At 42.4% G+C, this 20,087-nt stretch overlaps 1 protein-coding gene across 2 annotated transcripts in view; it reads left to right on the top strand.

Annotated features, from left to right (window-relative positions):
* The window catches only part of SUSD2 (sushi domain containing 2), a 354,318-nt gene that overhangs the window by 243,100 nt on the left and 91,131 nt on the right, over positions 1-20,087 (top strand). For both annotated transcript variants that reach the window (XM_077292088.1, XM_077292084.1), the window contains 5 exons: positions 451-594; positions 4,364-4,519; positions 5,268-5,516; positions 5,792-6,058; positions 14,465-14,641. In XM_077292088.1, coding sequence (XP_077148203.1) covers positions 451-594; positions 4,364-4,519; positions 5,268-5,516; positions 5,792-6,058; positions 14,465-14,641 — 993 coding nt within the window. The remainder of the gene's footprint in view (positions 1-450; positions 595-4,363; positions 4,520-5,267; positions 5,517-5,791; positions 6,059-14,464; positions 14,642-20,087) is intronic.

Here is a 20,087-nt window from a genome sequence, read left to right as displayed (position 1 = left end):
GTATGTATTTGCTGATATTATTATTATTATTACACCTACTACATATTGGGATAGGATCTTGGAGAATACCTCTTTAACATATATAGTACATTCTAAATACTGGGCTCATTTTCAGCTTAAAAAAACCTCTTGGTGAAACATGAGTCAGCAAAAGGAATAGGTTTCTACAGACAGGTACACCAACAATTTGCAAAGCACCCTGCAATTAATGAATGCATGGTTTCCACTATTGTAACATGTAAAACACATGAGGCGCTAGTTGACTTTTTTATCTAAAGTGTGTAAGTCATCCACCAGCCACAAGGTGACCTCATTGGAAAAGCCCTAACTCTATTGATTCACGTGTCTGTGACTTTCTTTACTAAATTTATTATCTAACCTTGATTATTACTCTTCCGCTCTCAGTTTGAGTGAATATTGACTAATATCAGTTGTCTGGGTTTGTTGCAGCTTCAGCCTTCGGAGATCCGCACTTCATTACTTTTGATGGTCTCAGTTACACTTTCAAGGGAAAAGGAGAGTACACAGTGGTCGACTCTAGCAATAAGTCTCTCGTGATACAGGCTCGGACACAACCTGCCATGCATCCAAATGGTACGTAGCGAAAGGGAAAAATGCTTCTGAAGGTAATAATCAGGGGCCCCAATCCAAAAGCCCTAAGGAGGGCCCCAATTATTGCAAGGTATTGGTCTTTTCATATAAACCAAATGGACTTTTTGGGTCCCTTAGGTTCCAAGGCGACTGCCACCCTACACCTATTGTCGTCACACCCCTGGTAAAAATAACGTCTTCTTCTAGATAAGAATATCTGTGTTATACTCCATATTCTACAGAGTGATAGACATTTATTCCTCTGTACATTTCTATATGGGGCCTGCTGGGTTCTAGAAGTAGCACGTGATACAAGTGTGCAGACACCCACACAAACACAGCTGCATTAACTTTTAGTATTCCGTAAAGTGAAACATTTTCATAGTTTCCTATGATCATCCCTGTAATCTAGCAAATCTATTAATCCAAAACCCATTAGATCTCAGTAAAGAGATTTTTGGGGGCTCAATATAAGTTTCTGCAGTGTCTCTGTAGAACATGAGAGAAGTAGATAAGGAGCTGGTCAATACGTGATCACAAGTATGGAAAGCGTCTACTTGACCACTCGCTCAAGTTGGAAATCGAGTTTGCACATTGGACACTGGGACGACTTGCTCATAGAGTAACTGCAAAAATGAATGTTTAGCCCAGAAAACCTTGTATGTGCACACAACATCTTTTTTCAGGCGACTTTGCACTTGTTCAATGTTTCGCAATTTCATTTAACCGCTTTAGGGTTCGGAAACCGGGATATGGTAAAAAAGCAGCATGTCCATCATCTGGGCGACTTCCGCTAGGAAGCAGTTTACCACAATAGTGGAAAGTACGAAAGTACAATGGTAAATCCACCTGTAAAGCCCCTTGAGGAAATAAAAACACTGGCATTTTCCTGAAGGGGCTTTGCCTTGGAAAACTTATCTTGTGCACACACCCTAAGGCTACATCACTTTCACATTTTCCAACATTTTATGATATGCTCTCACTTTAGGTCTATGCTTCTTGTGATTTGCAACTTGTAGAGGGTTTTGCTACAACCTGCAGTAACCACCGATCAACCAAACCGCTGCATGACCAGCTCTATCCTCGCCTACTGTATTCTCACCCATTCCTTGTAGATTGTGAGCCCTCGCGGGCAGGGTCCTCTCTCCTCCTGTACCAGTTATGACTTGTATTGTTTAAGATTATTGTACTTGTTTTTATTATGTATACCCCTCCTCACTTGTAAAGCGCCATGGAATAAATGGCGCTATAACAATATATAATAATAATAATAATAATAATAATGTGTTGGGATATTGTATTGATTTTTTTGTGAGAATCCATAAATCTAAATTCAATAAAAGGTGGGAATGGGCACAATTTTACAATCTCTCTTAAAAGGAACTTATTAGCCCCTTAAAGGGGTTTTCCCACAAACAAAGGTAATCTTAATATTTAATTGAATAGATCTTGGAATAGTAATAATTTCCACTAGTGGATGTGGAGCGCCCCCAGACGCAGGGCAATGGGGTACTCGGTACCGAGTCCCTCTGTCTCGGTTCGGGGGATGTCATGGTGGCCCGACCCGGTCCGTGGCCCTGCTAAGGGGCATCCAGTTAAAGGTGTAGGTGGTGGTGGTTTAGGTCGCGGTAAATAACGAGGACACAAGGTTGCAGTCTCTTTACCTTTTACTGTAGACTTCAGCATCCACAATCCACAGCACTGCTAACAGGGCTGGATGAGACCGGCCGGTCCGAAGGCACATCCAGAGTTCCCTTTGCAGGTGGAAATCAGTAGCCTTCCTATTTGCGCCTGTGTGTTGTAGTACCTCCCTGCTGAGCACCACGGGATAGTCCTGACAACTCTTGTGTCTGTTTCTGATGTTCTCTCTCTCCGTCCCCCAGTTTGGATAGGATGCACCCGTATGACGGGGTAGGCCTGGAGCTATTTTATAGGGACCCTAGAGACGCCCCTCTCCCACAATTTGCCTCCGTTGTCTGCTTAGGTGAAAAGGTGAGACAGCCAACCTAAAGTTAACTGCCCTGCCGTGATTGAAGTAAAGCGTAGAGCCAGTACTCCCTAGATGTTCCAGCCACCGGCTACGCGCCTCAGAAGGATGTTGCCACGATCTTAGGGCACGACTCCTCCAGGTATTATCTCCTTTGTTGCTGTGATCTCGTTTCTTACTTCTCCACAATATACTTTGCTTCTTGTCCTTTCTTAAGATACCGCCGCAATGAAGTGCAGGCGCGGCTCTGTAACGATCTGTCTCTTGCTAGGCCTCTGTCAGGATCCCACCCCTGACAGGGACCTCCCTGAATCTTTCCCCGCAACACCCTCTCTCACTGGATGTTCCTGGGCAAAACCCAGTCAGCTTCTCCCTAACTTCCTATCCAACCCCCAGTTTTACCAGAGTGTGAGGAGTGGCCTAATACATAGAACCCTTTGCTCCCCCTGGTGGCCGGAGTGTGAAGTGTAATGTGTGACTGTGATACCTGGTCAGGTGAACTTCTTTAGTACAATCAGACATAACATCACTCCCCTTAGTGGCAGAGAGACAATACTGCACGACCAGGACTCTGGGGAGCTGCAGATGTGTTGAAAAAAATGTTCCTGTGCTGAGATAATCTTATAAATGTGCCCCTGCTGTGTACTGTGTAATGGCTGTGTCTGACCGTACAGGAACATGGTCTGATCATACCACAGCTCCTCTGCAGGGGAGGAAGCAAAAGGGAGCATATGGACATTACAGCATCGGATTGCATATGATTCTTTCTGTGAGGTAAAATTAAAATATTGCTTAAAAACGGGCAGGGAAATGTTTTACCTCACAAAAAGAATCAGCTGCAATCCTGTGCTGTAATGTCTGTATCCTCTTATCCTTCCTCCCCTGTCCAGGAGCTGTGGTGTGATCAGACCATGTCCCTGCACGGTCAGATAGCCATTACACATGACACAGCAGGGGCACATTTATAAGATTATCTCAGCACAGGAACATTTTATTTAACCACATCCAATTGTGGAAATTATTATTATTCAAAGACCTACTAATTAAAATGTACTTTGTGGGAAATCCTCTTTAAGGTTGCAGCTGTTTTGGGCCTTGAGGACACAGCATTTTTTTTAAATATATCACCAGGTTCAGAGCCATAAGTGTTTAAAATTTCTTATATATATATATATATATATATATATATATATATATATATATATATATATATATATAAATAATGTTGTGTGTATGTTCCTTGTAGCGTTAGTGCACTTTTTTAAAATGTCTTTAAAAACCCCTTTAATTCTCTAACAGCAGAAAGGAGATACACATGTGTCATAACTCACCTTTTAAATCTCCTTTTGCATCAGCGCATCTGCCTTGGTCTGTGATTACTTGTCCTGCCATGATGATGTGATGCCATTGTACATGTCCGCCTCAGTCAATCATTTGACTCAGCAGCTTTTTGACATAAATGAAGGTAATACTGCTGAGATTAGTGATTGACTGCAGCGGCCAGGTGAGCAAGGATGGACAATAGTGGACATGGCGTGCAGAAGCAGTTACACTTTTGACGCTGGACCACCAGGGGATTTTTGGTTGTATATTTATGGCTGTTATTAGGGAGATCTCCGACAACTCCTTTAAACTGAGTAGCCTAGAAATTAAGAATAAAGTATTCAATTTCTAATTAAAATACGAATTTAGAAATCAATATCTCCTACAAAATTAAGTATTAATATTTTTGGGTAACCGAACAGAATCAAGTAATTCACATCCTGCTTCATTTTTCCGCTGAAGGTTCCACCACTTCAGTCACTGGATTTTCCTCTGTGTCAATGAAGGAGGGCAGTTCTGATGTTATCGAGGTACGTCTAGCCGAAGACTTAGTAACGCTTGAAGTGCTTCTTAACCAAGAACTTCTACGCTTTAATCGGACATGGATAGACCTTAAGGGTAAGTTTATCTGCTGTGATAAATACAATGATTGCTTATATATACTGATCTGACATAACATATCTTGAAAGATATGCAACTTTGTTAAAAGCCAACTGTGATAAGTAGATGTGTCAAAGAATCTTGGAAAAGATAGGACTTGTGGATTATTTCTAGTATTCAATGGTTAGTACCAACTAAAAGTGATACAAAGGACACCTGTGGCAAAGGCCACAAATTGCTGAAAAGTTAATGCCAGCTCTGATAGAAAGTTGTCAGACAGTGCATCTCAGCTTGGTGGTAGGTAGGGATGTGTAGCTGAAGACTGTTCAGCGTGTCTATGTTGACCTCTGTGCAAGACATGATCTTGAAACAAATCGACAAAGTAGCCTGGCCTGGTGAATCACATTTTCTATTACATTATGGCTCAATTCATTAAGATTGGCGTTGTTCACGCCGGTCTTGATGAGGAGATGTGCTGGAGTGGGTGATTCTCATCTGACATATGTAAGAATCTAGTGCAAGTTGTAATTTTTTTTCCACACACAGATTTAGACCCTGAAAATAATGATCATCTGAGCAGTCATCTCGAATAACATTGACCTTAGAGCTGTCTGTGGGATGTCAATTTTGTACTTGAATCATGTGAACTTGGCCTAAGAAAGAGCCAACTATAATTTAGACAAAAGAAAACATGCCTTGACATCAATAACCTAATGTTCTCCACACAGTGATAGTATGCTTAACCATATGTATGTTCTTTTGAAAGGTGTATTTCTGTTTTACGGAGCCAACAAAGGTGTGACGGCCATGTTTCCTTCAGGGGCTGGGGTGGAAGTAAGAGGGAAAGGGAAGTTCCTGAGTATCAGTGTCCTTCTGCCAGAGGAGTTCATGAACCAAACACAAGGTCTAATGGGAGTCATGAACAACAATCCAAATGATGATTTTACATTGAGAGATGGAAGAGTATTCTTGACAAATTCAACTTCAGAAGAGCTATTCCAGTTTGGTGCTGATTGTGAGTTCTGGCTACAATAATAGAGAATAGACAATAATTATTACCATACCATTATTATTATTGGTATTATTATTATTATTATTATTATTATTATTATTATATTGATAATATTATTATAATCCTGTCAAATCTTCAGATATGTAATAGATAATGTAATAAATATGTTTTATTAATTCTCATCATATACAGGCTATAAATGTTGCTAAACATTCAATTCAAAAAGCTACCAAAAGAAATTTCTTAAAAGTAATTTATTCGTGTTGTGGTCATTCCAGGGGCAGTGACCGATGGCAGCTCACTCTTCACCTATGACTCGAAGTGGCTGATTGAAAACTATCAAGAAAAGCATGACTCCAATTTCTTACCCACATTTTCTGTTCAAGAGGATCCCAATGATCCATTTACGCAAAATATGAAGAAATTATGTGGGAATGACTCTTTCTGTAAATTTGATGTGCTCACAACTAGAGACCTCGAAGTGGGATTTGCAACTTTAATGTCACATGATAACCACAAGAATTTAGTGCGGAGCCTACAACCAGGTATGGGTAAAATATCTATTTATTCTGTAGAAGGCATTTCAGCTACAAGTATTTGTAAAACAGATTGACACCTACTTTCTATTAATACTACCTTGGAAAGTCCATGCAACCATCCTAAAATTACAATATCAAAGATATGCTATCACCAAGGCAAATTTTACTGTGCCATGATAACAGAAAGACATAACACGATTCATCAAACCAATTTCGCCATAATTGTGACGTAAAATTGTTTTGAAAAGCCACAACATTTTTGCACAGCTCAGAGTTGTGCAAAAATGTTGAAACTTTTGGTATTTTCACACCAGTTTCGCCTAGCTCCACCAAAATGGATGGAGTTAGAGCAGGATGGAGGAGGGGCAGTGGGTGTGACACTACAGATTGTGTAATTCATGATGATCTGTGGAGGAACTTACTTGGAGGCACACCCACTTGTCATACGCTCCCGCTTTTGCCACTTAATGAATCAGGAGCGCCTAGCTCCAACATGCCCCCTCATTTAGACCAGTGAGAAAATCACTGGCGGTTTGAATCTGAGCCATGGTGTTTATACATCTCTGTTCACTCAAGACAAGAATATAAAGACCCAAAGACATAAATCAAAGGCATATAACTTTGAATAAGTGTTGTGACACTTGAATAGTTTTCAACATGGTTGTACAGATCCACTGAGCATCCTTGACAGGCTTTTGTTTCCTTACATATTCAACTTTAAGGTATTTTTTGGCCATACATCAGCTAGTGGAGTGTTGTGAATTTGCTTTTTGCTCCCTCTAGTGGTTACTAGTTTTTTGACTCTGGTTTTTCTGTCATTCCTTTTATCCGCACCTGGGTCGTTAGTTAGGGGTGTTGCTATATAAGCTCCCTGGACCTTCAGTTCAATGCCTGGCAACGTAGTTATCAGAGCTAGTCTGCTGTGCTCTTGTCTACTGATCCTGGTTCCAGTTATATCAGCTAAGTCTGCCTTTTGCTTTTTGCTATTTGTTTTGGTTTTGTATTTTTGTCCAGCTTGTTCCAAATCTATATCCTGACCTTTGCTGGAAGCTCTAGGGGGCTGGTGTTCTCCCCCCGGACCGTTAGACGGTTCGGGGGTTCTTGAATTTCCAGTGTGGATTTTGATAGGGTTTTTGTTGACCATATAAGTTACCTTTCTTTATTCTGCTATCAGTAAGCGGGCCTCTCTGTGCTAAACCTGGTTCATTTCTGTGTTTGTCATTTCCTCTTACCTCACCGTCATTATTTGTGGGGGGCTTCTATCCAGCTTTGGGGTCCCCTTCTCTGGAGGCAAGAAAGGTCTTTGTTTTCCTCTACTAGGGGTAGCTAGATTCTCCGGCTGGCGCGTATCATCTAGAATCAACGTAGGAATGATCCCCGGCTACTTCTAGTGTTGGCGTTAGGAGTAGATATATGGTCAACCCAGTTACCACTGCCCTATGAGCTGGATTTTTGTATTCTGCAGACTTCCACGTTCCTCTGAGACCCTCGCCATTGGGGTCATAACAGTTTGCCAGGCCAGTATTAAATGTTTAATGCATTGCAGAAGAGGGATTATAAGAAAGAAGATTCTGAGTTTTTTTTTTCTCCTTCCCCTTTACCTCAGAGTGGCTATGCTTGCTGCAGACATGAATGTCCAGACCTTGATTACAAGTGTGGACCAGCTGGCTACTCGTGTGCAGGGCATACAAGACTATGTTATCAGAAATCCTAGGTCAGAACCTAAAATACCGATTCCTGAACTGTTTTCCGGAGACAGGTTTAAGTTTAGGAATTTCGTGAATAATTGTAAATTGTTTTTGTCCCTGAGACCCTGTTCATCAGGAGATTCTGCTCAGCAAGTAAAAATTGTTATTTCGTTCTTACGGGGCGACCCTCAGGATTGGGCTTTTTCGCTGGCGCCAGGAGATCCGGCATTGGCTGATCTTGATGCGTTTTTTCTGGCGTTCGGTTTACTTTATGAGGAACCCAATCTTGAGATTCAGGCAGAAAAGGCCTTGCTGTCTATGTCTCAGGGGCAGGACGAGGCTGAAGTGTATTGCCAAAAATTTCGGAAATGGTCCGTGCTGACACATTGGAACGAGTGTGCACTGGCCGCTAATTTTAGAAATGGCCTTTCTGAAGCCATTAAGAATGTTATGGTGGGTTTTCCCATTCCCACAGGTCTGAATGATACTATGGCACTGGCTATTCAAATTGACCGGCGGTTGCGGGAGCGCAAAACCGCAAATTCCCTCATGGTGTTGTCTGAACAGACACCTGATTTAATGCAATGTGATAGAATCCTGACTAGAAATGAGCGGAAAATTCATAGACGCCGGAATGGCTTGTGCTACTACTGTGGTGATTCTACACAGGTTACCATGTGCATGACTCCTGAACACCGCGAGGTGATACGTTTCCTGGTTTTACATAAAATGCATGATTTGGTCGTTTTAGGGCTGCCATGGTTACAGACCCATAATCCAGTCCTGGACTGGAAGGCTATGTCAGTCTCAAGTTGGGGCTGTCGTGGTATTCATGAGGATTCCCTGCCTGTGTCTATTGCTTCTTCTACGCCTTCGGAAGTTCCGGAGTATTTGTCTGATTATCAGGATGTCTTCAGTGAGTCTGAGTCCAGTGCACTGCCTCCTCATAGGGACTGTGACTGTGCTATAGATTTGATCCCAGGCAGTAAATTTCCTAAGGGAAGACTGTTTAATCTGTCGGTACCTGAACATACCGCTATGCGTTCATATATCAAGGAGTCTCTGGAAAAAGGACATATTCGTCCGTCTTCTTCCCCTCTTGGTGCGGGATTCTTTTTTGTGGCAAAAAAGGACGGATCTTTGAGACCTTGTATTGATTATCGGCTTTTAAATAAGATCACTGTCAAATTTCAGTATCCTTTACCGCTGTTGTCTGACTTGTTTGCCCGGATTAAGGGTGCCAAGTGGTTCACCAAGATAGACCTTCGTGGTGCGTACAACCTTGTGCGCATTAAGCAAGGTGATGAATGGAAAACCGCATTCAATACGCCCGAAGGTCATTTTGAGTACTTGGTGATGCCTTTTGGGCTCTCCAATGCGCCTTCAGTTTTTCAGTCCTTTATGCATGACATTTTCCAGAAGTATCTGGATAAATTTTTGATTGTTTATCTGGATGATATTTTGGTTTTTTCTGATAATTGGGATTCGCATGTGGAGCAGGTCAGGTTGGTCTTTAAAATTTTGCGTGAAAATTCTTTGTTTGTCAAGGGCTCAAAGTGTCTCTTTGGTGTACAGAAGGTTCCCTTTTTGGGGTTCATTTTTTCCCCTTCTGCTGTGGAGATGGACCCAGTCAAGGTCCGAGCTATTCTTGATTGGACTCAGCCCTCGTCAGTTAAGAGTCTTCAGAAGTTCTTGGGCTTCGCTAACTTCTACCGTCGTTTTATCGCTAATTTTTCTAGCATTGTGAAACCTTTGACGGATATGACCAAGAAGGGCTCCGATGTAGCTAACTGGGCTCCTGCTGCCGTGGAGGCTTTCCAGGAGTTGAAACGCCGGTTTACTTCGGCGCCTGTTTTGTGCCAGCCTGACGTCTCACTTCCCTTTCAGGTTGAGGTGGATGCTTCGGAGATTGGGGCAGGGGCCGTTTTGTCGCAGAGAGGCCCTGGTTGCTCTGTTATGAAGCCTTGTGCCTTTTTCTCTAGGAAATTTTCGCCTGCCGAGCGAAATTATGATGTGGGCAATCGGGAGTTGTTGGCCATGAAATGGGCATTTGAGGAGTGGCGTCATTGGCTCGAGGGTGCTAAGCATCGTGTGGTGGTCTTGACTGATCACAAAAATCTGATGTATCTCGAGTCTGCTAAACGCCTTAATCCGAGACAGGCCCGCTGGTCATTGTTTTTCTCCCGCTTTGATTTTGTTGTCTCGTATTTACCAGGTTCAAAGAATGTGAAGGCCGATGCTCTTTCTTGGAGCTTTGTGCCTGATGCTCCTGGAGTCGCTGATCCTGTTGGTATTCTTAAAGATGGAGTTATCTTGTCAGCTATTTCTCCGGATCTGCGACGTGTGTTGCAGAGATTTCAGGCTGATAGGCCTGAGTCTTGTCCACCTGACAGACTGTTTGTCCCGGATAAGTGGACCAGCAGAGTCATTTCCGAGGTTCATTCCTCGGTGTTGGCAGGTCACCCGGGAATTTTTGGCACCAGAGATCTGGTGGCCAGGTCCTTTTGGTGGCCTTCCTTGTCAAGGGATGTGCGGTCATTTGTGCAGTCCTGTGGGACTTGTGCTCGAGCTAAGCCTTGCTGTTCTCGTGCCAGCGGTTTGCTCTTGCCCTTGCCTGTCCCGAAGAGACCTTGGACACATATCTCCATGGATTTCATTTCTGATCTTCCGCTATCTCAGGGCATGTCCGTTATCTGGGTGATATGTGATCGCTTCTCCAAGATGGTCCATTTGGTTCCTTTGCCTAAGCTGCCTTCCTCTTCCGATCTGGTTCCTGTGTTTTTCCAGAACGTGGTTCGTTTGCACGGCATCCCTGAGAATATTGTGTCAGACAGAGGATCCCAGTTCGTTTCCAGGTTCTGGCGATCCTTTTGTAGTAGGATGGGCATTGATTTGTCGTTTTCGTCTGCTTTCCATCCTCAGACTAATGGACAGACGGAGCGAACCAATCAGACTTTGGAGGCTTATTTGAGGTGTTTTGTCTCTGCTGATCAGGACGATTGGGTGACATTCTTGCCGTTGGCTGAGTTTGCCCTTAATAATCGGGCTAGTTCCGCCACCTTGGTTTCGCCTTTTTTCTGCAACTCTGGTTTCCATCCTCGCTTTTCTTCGGGTCATGTGGAGCCTTCTGACTGTCCTGGGGTGGATTCTGTGGTGGATAGGTTGCAGCAGATCTGGAATCATGTGGTGGACAACTTGAAGTTGTCACAGGAGAAGGCTCAGCGCTTTGCCAACCGCCGCCGCGGTGTGGGTCCCCGACTACGCGTTGGGGATTTGGTGTGGCTTTCTTCCCGCTTTGTTCCTATGAAGGTCTCCTCTCCCAAATTTAAACCTCGTTTTATTGGGCCTTACAAGATATTGGAAATCCTTAATCCTGTATCTTTTCGTCTGGATCTTCCTGTGTCGTTTGCTATTCACAATGTATTTCATAGGTCCTTGTTGCGGCGGTACATTGTGCCTGTAGTTCCTTCTGCTGAGCCTCCTGCTCCGGTGTTGGTTGAGGGCGAGTTGGAGTACGTGGTGGAGAAGATCTTGGATTCTCGCCTCTCCAGGCGGAGGCTTCAGTACCTGGTCAAGTGGAAGGGCTATGGTCAGGAGGATAATTCCTGGGTGGTCGCCTCTGATGTTCATGCGGCCGATTTAGTTCGTGCCTTTCATGCCGCTCATCCTGATCGCCCTGGTGGTCGTGGTGAGGGTTCGGTGACCCCTCACTAAGGGGGGGGTACTGTTGTGAATTTGCTTTTTGCTCCCTCTAGTGGTTACTAGTTTTTTGACTCTGGTTTTTCTGTCATTCCTTTTATCCGCACCTGGGTCGTTAGTTAGGGGTGTTGCTATATAAGCTCCCTGGACCTTCAGTTCAATGCCTGGCAACGTAGTTATCAGAGCTAGTCTGCTGTGCTCTTGTCTACTGATCCTGGTTCCAGTTATATCAGCTAAGTCTGCCTTTTGCTTTTTGCTATTTGTTTTGGTTTTGTATTTTTGTCCAGCTTGTTCCAAATCTATATCCTGACCTTTGCTGGAAGCTCTAGGGGGCTGGTGTTCTCCCCCCGGACCGTTAGACGGTTCGGGGGTTCTTGAATTTCCAGTGTGGATTTTGATAGGGTTTTTGTTGACCATATAAGTTACCTTTCTTTATTCTGCTATCAGTAAGCGGGCCTCTCTGTGCTAAACCTGGTTCATTTCTGTGTTTGTCATTTCCTCTTACCTCACCGTCATTATTTGTGGGGGGCTTCTATCCAGCTTTGGGGTCCCCTTCTCTGGAGGCAAGAAAGGTCTTTGTTTTCCTCTACTAGGGGTAGCTAGATTCTCCGGCTGGCGCGTGTCATCTAGAATCAACGTAGGAATGATCCCCGGCTACTTCTAGTGTTGGCGTTAGGAGTAGATATATGGTCAACCCAGTTACCACTGCCCTATGAGCTGGATTTTTGTATTCTGCAGACTTCCACGTTCCTCTGAGACCCTCGCCATTGGGGTCATAACAGTGGAGCTCAGAAAAAAATAACAGAGATCATTTCCTTTACACTGTCAGAACGAGTTCACTGATGGATTCTCTTGTAGGGAGGTCAGCTACTTTCTCTTGTTTCCTCACAAATTGACCAGCATTTCTTTCCATAAAATGGATATCGGTAGGGAAGCATGTGACCAGACGTGCCCATCATCTTTGTCTAATTGTAAAACTCCTCTTATGGATAAGCTGCTTTTCTATTGGAGAAGGCTGATGGACAGGTCTGTTCACATGCTCCTCTGCCTGCAACCATTTTATGGACAGAATTGCTGGTCAGTTTTTGAGGAAACCAACTCTAAAAAGAAAACCAATGCTCTTCAAGATGAAGGACCCATTCAAAACTAATGGCCTGAATTTAGGATATGACAGAAATTAAAATTGGTCTCTAGAAATCTTTTCGAGATAAAGGTGTGGCCTTTTTTTTAAAGAGGTGGAGAGGTTTCATTGTGTTATTGTAATGGGTCACTGTAAGTGGAAGTGTAGCGCCCCCACTGTCGCAGGACCGAGGGGTACCCGGTACCGGGCCTCTGAGTCTCTGTTCTGGGGTTGTCACGGTGGCTAGACCCGGTCCGTGACCCTGCTGAGGGGCGTACAATAAAGGTGGAAGGAATGGTGATGATGTTGTGGTGGTGCGGTGCAGGTCGGTCGCAGTAAATAACGAGGACACCAGGTTGCAGTCTCTTTACCTCTTTACTGAAGGCCTCAGGATCCTCAATCCGGAATACGGTTAACCGGGCTGCGCAAGTCCGGCCGGTCCGATGGCACCTCCAGAGTTCCCTTTGCAGGTGGAAATCTGTGCCTACCTTCTAGCGCTTGTGTGTTGTGGTCCTCCCCTGCTGTGCTTACGGGATAGTCCCCACAACTGTTGTGTCTGTTTCTGAAGTTCCCTCACAACTCGATTAAGATGTTCTGCTTCGTCCCCCAGATGATATGGCTAGGACGCACCCGTATGACGGGTAGGAGTTCTTCCGGGACCCTAGCGTCGCCCCTCTCCTATTGTTGCCCCCTGTGTCTTTGTAGGTGATTTGTGTGAGACAGCCCGCCTATAGCTGACTGTCCTGCCGTAGGTTTGAAGTATTGCTTGGAGCCTAGTACTTCCTCGGCGTTCCGGCCACCGGCTACGCGCCTCAGTAGGATGTTGCCTCGTCTTACAGCACGACTCCTACTGGTATTTCTCCTTGTTGCGTTGATCTCGTTTCTCACTCAGCACAATGAACCTCGCTTCTTGTCCTTTCTTGGGGTACCGCCGCTATCTCGTGCAGGCGCGGTCCCGTAATGTTCTCTCTGTTCGCTAGGCCTCTGTCAGGATCCCACCCCTGACAGGGACCCCCCTGAGTCTCTCCCCGCAACACCCTCTGCCACAGGGTGTTGCCTGTTCGATTCCCAGTCAGCTTCTGTCTAACTTTCTGCCTAACCCCCAGTTTTACCAGATTGTGAGGAGTGGCCTAATACATAGAACCCTTAGCTCCCCCTGGAGGCCAGACTGTGAAGTGTATTGGTGACTGTGATACCTGGTCAGAAGAACTCCTTCAGTGCCATCAGACGTACCATAGCCCCCCTTAGCGGCGGAACATCAGTACTGCAACGACCAGGACTCTGGGGCGCTGCAGAAGCCTAGCAGATCTTAATATAGCTTCCATGGACAGGCTTGGCATAAGCCACTCCACTTAGCAGGTTCCAGGGCAATCCAGGTCTTCACCCTTTAACACTTAAACAAGGGTCTGGATCCCTGTTAACATCCACAGAGTGGCTGCTGGCCCACTGAGAAGGGTTGTCAAGCCAAGTCAGAGACAAAATCATAAGTGGAAGATGTGGTCAGGATGATGTCAAGATTAGAGAATCAAACAGATTGAATCAGAGCAGTTCTACAGGTGTATAAACCAGGGTAAGTATATCTTATCACCGGCAGCTAGAAACAGACTGCTATAGGTGTAAATAGGGAAAATTCTCACCCACGTCACCCAGCTGAGAGCTAATTACATTTGATAACTTGCCCCCTGCTTCTAAATACAAGTAAACTGGAGGAGGAACAAAAAGTCCCAGCTATCATAAAGTCTAACTGAAACATACTCCTGCCGCCAAGTGTCATCTGCAATATTAGTGCAGCACCAGCTAGCGACAAAGGAAGAGGTAGTAGGATTATGTTGAGACATGGATCTAACAGTTATATTTTATGTATGATGTTACTAAACTTGTAATATTATATTTCATTTCTGTCAGTGATCTCTTGTGGCTGGTTAGAGCCCCCGAAAAATGGGAAAAAAGAAGGAACTAACTACTTGAATAATTCTGAGGTGAAATTCACCTGTAATAAAGGATACATGCTGGTTGGACCATATTCCCGCAGATGTCAAGCTGATGGTACTTGGAGTGGACAATCCAGTCAGTGTGTATCAGGTACATGTAACCTCTTGTTTGTTTTTTCATCTTATTTTGAAGATGCATTAGTCCAAAGAACAAAGAAGGGGTCAGCACTTGCTTATTTTGAAGATACTTCTGGTGCTTTTGATGGTCTGTTTCCAAGATTGTTAACTTTAAGGAACCTGTCCTATTTCATTTTGTTCTCTAAAGAACTTACAATGCTCTCTTGTTCACATAAAGAACTAGTATTTTACTAAGAGAATATCCAAGCGGGGACTGGAATATGGGTCTACTATTCTGGAAATATTCTTGTCTACGGTCAAGCAATATTAACATTTTTAGAAACTCTGCATAACTTCATGTACCCGAGTGTCGATGGTGAAGGGAGAAAATTTAATATGAAAATTGACCACGTAAGATCCTATTTTACAGCCCTAAAATCAAAAATAGTATAATAAAAAGAACATATGGTATAAAAAAAATAATTCACAGCTCTTAAGTACTGAAAATTCTATACAGTGCTTATGTCAAAAAGCAGGTGAAGATGGTGACTGTCTATAAGTTAGAAGTTTTTATTGATTTCATCAGTGTTCTTCTGTATAGGTGTGTAAAAGATTTCATGCAGTGACTCATTGTTTGGGCAAGGTACATTTTTGGTAAATGTTTTTTGAATATGGACTAGATTTTATTTTTTTACACACTTACTATGTACATTTTTGGTGGATAAGTCCGCATTAACATTATGTTTTGCTGTCTGTTCTGTACTGCATTAGGTGGGGGGTTTGCTTGAATAAAAAATGGCATTTAATACTGTTGGACTCCATTTGGCCTCTTTTGTAATGGTTTCCATCTTTTCTGCTGGACACAATAGCGTAGTCTACTACAATATTGAGTCTGGCTAAAAAGACAGACACTGCTGGAAAGAAGGTGAAACTGAGACCAAATAGATACATTTGGGTAATATCAGAACAGTGTTTTTGGTCATTAGGACATATAAAAAACACGAGAGTTTTTCAATAAACGTTTTCTGCATTTTTTTTCTGCAATTTTATGGTATTTTCAAAAATGGGTATTAATACCTGCAATTTTTGCAAATTGTTTGTGTTGCTTATTTGCGTGGTTCACATTTCACAAAAATAATGAGAAAAATTGCACAATAAAAATTTTCATAGTGCGTTTATTATTTTATTAAAAATTCAACAGAAAAGACAATTAAAATGTAAATAATAATAATAATAATACTATTAATAATATAATATAGCACATCAAATTTTGTAAAAAAAATGTGGCAAAAACACTGTTTGTGGACTTTATGGTGATTAGTAGAGGATAACTGTAAATATACGTAAATGACAACTCCCATCTTACAGCTCCCGGAACAAATGTATTTACCCAGGACATTCATGAAAGTAGAGTACACAAACATACATAACAAAAGATTATTTTAAGGTGACCTTTCCCTTTCAGTCCTTGAACAGGGCGACATTTCATTTTTTCCTTTTCTTCTTCTTCCAAGAGACAAAACTTTTTATTTGTCTGTCGCCATATGATGGCTTGTTTATGTAGTATGAGTTATACTTTTGAATGACGCCATTCATTTTAGCATATAATCTGCTGAAAAATGGTAAAAAAAAATTCAAAAGTGGTAACATTTATTCTACATTATGAGAAATGACACAATGTAAAGGTGAACTGAATAAAATAATGGATGAAATAATGAGTGGAGGTAAAATATAAGAACAGATGGTTTGCAGCAAATTGAACCCTTCTGGAAATATGCATCCTTGTACACATAATAAGAGAAACATTCATCAAAGTAAATGATAAATTGTTGTCTCTGGATCTCTTTAAACACATTGAGTGGTGTCTGTCCCCCACAAGAAGCTTGCAGCTGTCTTCTTCGCTCAGGCAGTGGGTTTAGAGATAAGCCAGGCTTGGCTTTACATGAAAGACTGCTTTGTGTCACTCATCTATGCTTCCACACATGGGACTGAGCCTTCATTTCTTAGGAGCTGGCCAACCCTTCAATGTTCCAAACTTGTCGCGTGGCAATGAGTTGTGGTGAAGTGTCTTCTACTGAGTGGGTGAAAGAAGACCTGCTAAATAGTAGATTCTTACAGGTGTAATGCTGCAACTGCCTAGTTTTGAGCGTTCTATATATAATTGAGCTATGCAGATTTCAACCACTTAAAGGGAACCTGTCAGCAGGATTGTGCATAGTAACCTACACACAGTGTCAGGTTGGCGCCGTTATACTGAACAAAATGATACCTTGGTTGATGAAATCTGTCTTGTGGCTGTTTCTTAATCTTTATTTTCAGTTTTGTGTTAATGATATTCTCGTGCCCTAAGGCGGGTCTGGTGTCTGTGATGCTCTGATTATATATTCATAATGCAGCCTACTGACTGTTCACTGATCCCTCACTGACCTGCCCCCTAGTTTGCATAATGAACCCTGCCCATCATTTATTGAAGTAGGTCTCCTTTTTACTAAATGAAAAAGTAAACATGTTCACAGCCGCAAAGAGGTGCCAGAGTAGGTTCCAACAGCGTAGTATATAGCAAAAACTCGGCACTCTACTTAACGTAAGACAGTTGATTTAATGGTGTCCACAAAATAACAGAAACGTTTCGGTCTTACATCTGGACCTTCATCAGTCACAGTTGATAAATGTGAGGGAGCGAGTCGACCCACAGAATTGCTGATTGTGGAATGAAATCACACTTGTGTGTAAGCGCTGCCTGTATGTGGGCAGTATAGTGGTGGATTCCACGTCCCACACAGGCACTGCACTTATGTCCTGATATTTTAAGGTATATTGCTTCATTTGGGGCTATACTGCCCACATACAGGCAGCGCTCACACACAAGTGTGATTTCATTCCACAATCAGCAATTCTGTGGGTCCACTCGCTCCCTTATATTTATCAACTGTAACTGATGAAGGTCCGAATGTAGGACTGAAACATTTCTGTTATTTTGTGGACACCATTAAATCACCTGTCTTACGTTAAGTTGAGTGCCGAGTTTTTGCTATATCCTTTTTACTAAATGGCACAAACGGGAGCTCATTTTATGCACAATAATTGGCAATGTACTTATCATTTAAAATATTCAAAAAATATTTTGTATTCTTTGAAGTGGGACTGTTCAAGACAACGTAATCCCTAAAAAATGGAAGAGGTTCCCTGCGGGGTCAATCCTAAAGCTCGGACTGTTCCTTTATCACGATAATGAGATTAATAATACAATTATGCCATAGTACAGTGTGAATAATGTTGGTGATCAATCTATTTTTTATACATGCAAAAATGTTGTGTTTTAAGCAGAAACAGTAACACATACTAGTAACACGCTACTAGAGCAGTCAAATTTTAAAGTCAACCTCATGTATGCTATTTTAATTAGGGGACATTGCGATGTAAATGCTACTATTGTTCAAATGAATCTGCTGAGTGGCATTTCCATACAGCCAGGACAACTGGAGAAGCGTGCGACAGGTCTCCCAGCTATGGGTGCACACATTACACCTCATTAGTACAGCACTGGAAACATCCGTCACTATTTGCATGCAAGAAATATTACTACTGTGTAATAAACAGCTGCAGCTGCCACAGTGTATAAGCACTGGCTACAAGCGCAGCACTGTGCTTCTTGTGGGACATAGGTGCCAGCTACAACTGAAACGGCCATGAGTGTCAATATTTCCTATTATTAATTAGTGCACAGAAAGCAGTCGCTATTCATCATTGTCTAGTGGTGGACTCCTATGTATAGAAAACCGGAGCTCAAGAACCCCAGACTTCTCACTTTAGAAGTATGCATTTGTAGTTGAGGGTAAGTCTACAACACTATAAGTAAAATCCTGAAAATTAAAAGATGAGATAAAAGAGGACTCATTGGCACCTTCTTTTTGATATTTTCATTGCTCCTAATATCTCTCGGTTAACCACGAACTATGTCAATAGTTATCCAAAATTTAACTTAGAAAACAAAATAGTTGCAAATATTTTTTTTTTTAAAGTAAGATCTACTCACCTCTTCTTTGACCCCCAGATCCAGCACCTAAGTCCACCAGATTCACTTTGCATATGACCACTGCAGTCGGTCATTACTTGCATCATTGTGGTTTGGTCCTGATGAAGAGGTTTGAAACTTGAAACGCATTGACATAATAAACCACATTTATGCTTCATCTTCGTGTGATTGTAATTTTGAACCCTGGGCAGTGCGAACTCTGAACAAACGTGTTCCTCATTTATTATTTGCATCATGGCTCCCATCGTTGAGCAGCAATATTAACAGTGCAGAACATGACCACTGTACCACTGATTGGCTGCACAAAAAGCAAAAACTGGGTGACCTGCCGAAACATCAGTGCTGAGTCTCAGGGTATTCTGCTTAATTATCTCAAAGGTAGATCCTTGCTTGGTCTATCCCTATACTCAACGCCACCCCCATCCCTAACACGTTTCGTTGTCCTCAGGGGTTTCATGGGTTCAGCCAAAAGTCAGAAACCTGGTGAAATATTGCTGGGTGGCAGAAGCTGGAGTTTAATTTTACATTTTAATTTAGCAGCACTGAAATCACTGGGTATTAAAGGTGCTGTTACTAGGGAAAAATAGAAATTATGGAAAGGAGGATGTGCAGAAAAACAGCTTAGGGATAAAAAAAAACAAACAGGCATCTACTCATGAGATAGTTAGAGCTAAATTTAGCTACTTGCATGAGTACATAGGTAAATTTAATATAGAGAAGTAGTAAATGCAATACTCAAGGTTTAGGGCATTAGTAGATGGTTACACATCATAGTAATAGTAACCATATAAAAAAGGTGTGGCAAAACCACAAATACTAGAAGACTATAATACAAAACTTTATTGAAAATAATTAAAAATGACATGAACATATAAATTAATTCATTCAATGAGTAACTTATAGAAAGATAATCTTCCAGCTGAGGCATGAAATGGACAGTAAATAAACACAGGATATATATAGGTACATAGTACATCAGCATAAATAATATTTACCAAGGCAAAGAGTGTGATGCTAGGGTGCCCTACGCGCGTTTCGGCGCCAGAGCTTTCTTCCGGGGGAGTGGCTACATGTATTACCCACCATCCATAAATATCACTAGGTGTCCAATAGTGTTGAGCATTTCATTAGTGTATTGTAATCAAAGATGAAACGCCAGTGTTGATTGGCTGACTGTGCATGTAATTTTTAATTATGTTGAATACAATTTTGTATTATAATCGTCTAGTATTTGGGGGTTTCCACACCTCTTATTTTATATGATATCATGAGATGATTGCAGTATGTAATACAAAGGAAAAAATACAATGCAGTCAGTGTTAAGTTTTTAACCCCTTTCCGACATCGGGCGTAATAGTACGGCGATGTGGGACACCCTCCTTTTGATGTGGGCTCTGGAGGTGAGCCCACATCTTTTCTGGCACATGTTAGCCGTTTTGAGCAG

This window comes from Ranitomeya variabilis, chromosome 1, assembly GCF_051348905.1.
Source record: "Ranitomeya variabilis isolate aRanVar5 chromosome 1, aRanVar5.hap1, whole genome shotgun sequence".
Classification (NCBI taxonomy): domain Eukaryota; kingdom Metazoa; phylum Chordata; class Amphibia; order Anura; family Dendrobatidae; genus Ranitomeya; species Ranitomeya variabilis.
This window is presented reverse-complemented; position numbering and strand designations above follow the sequence as displayed.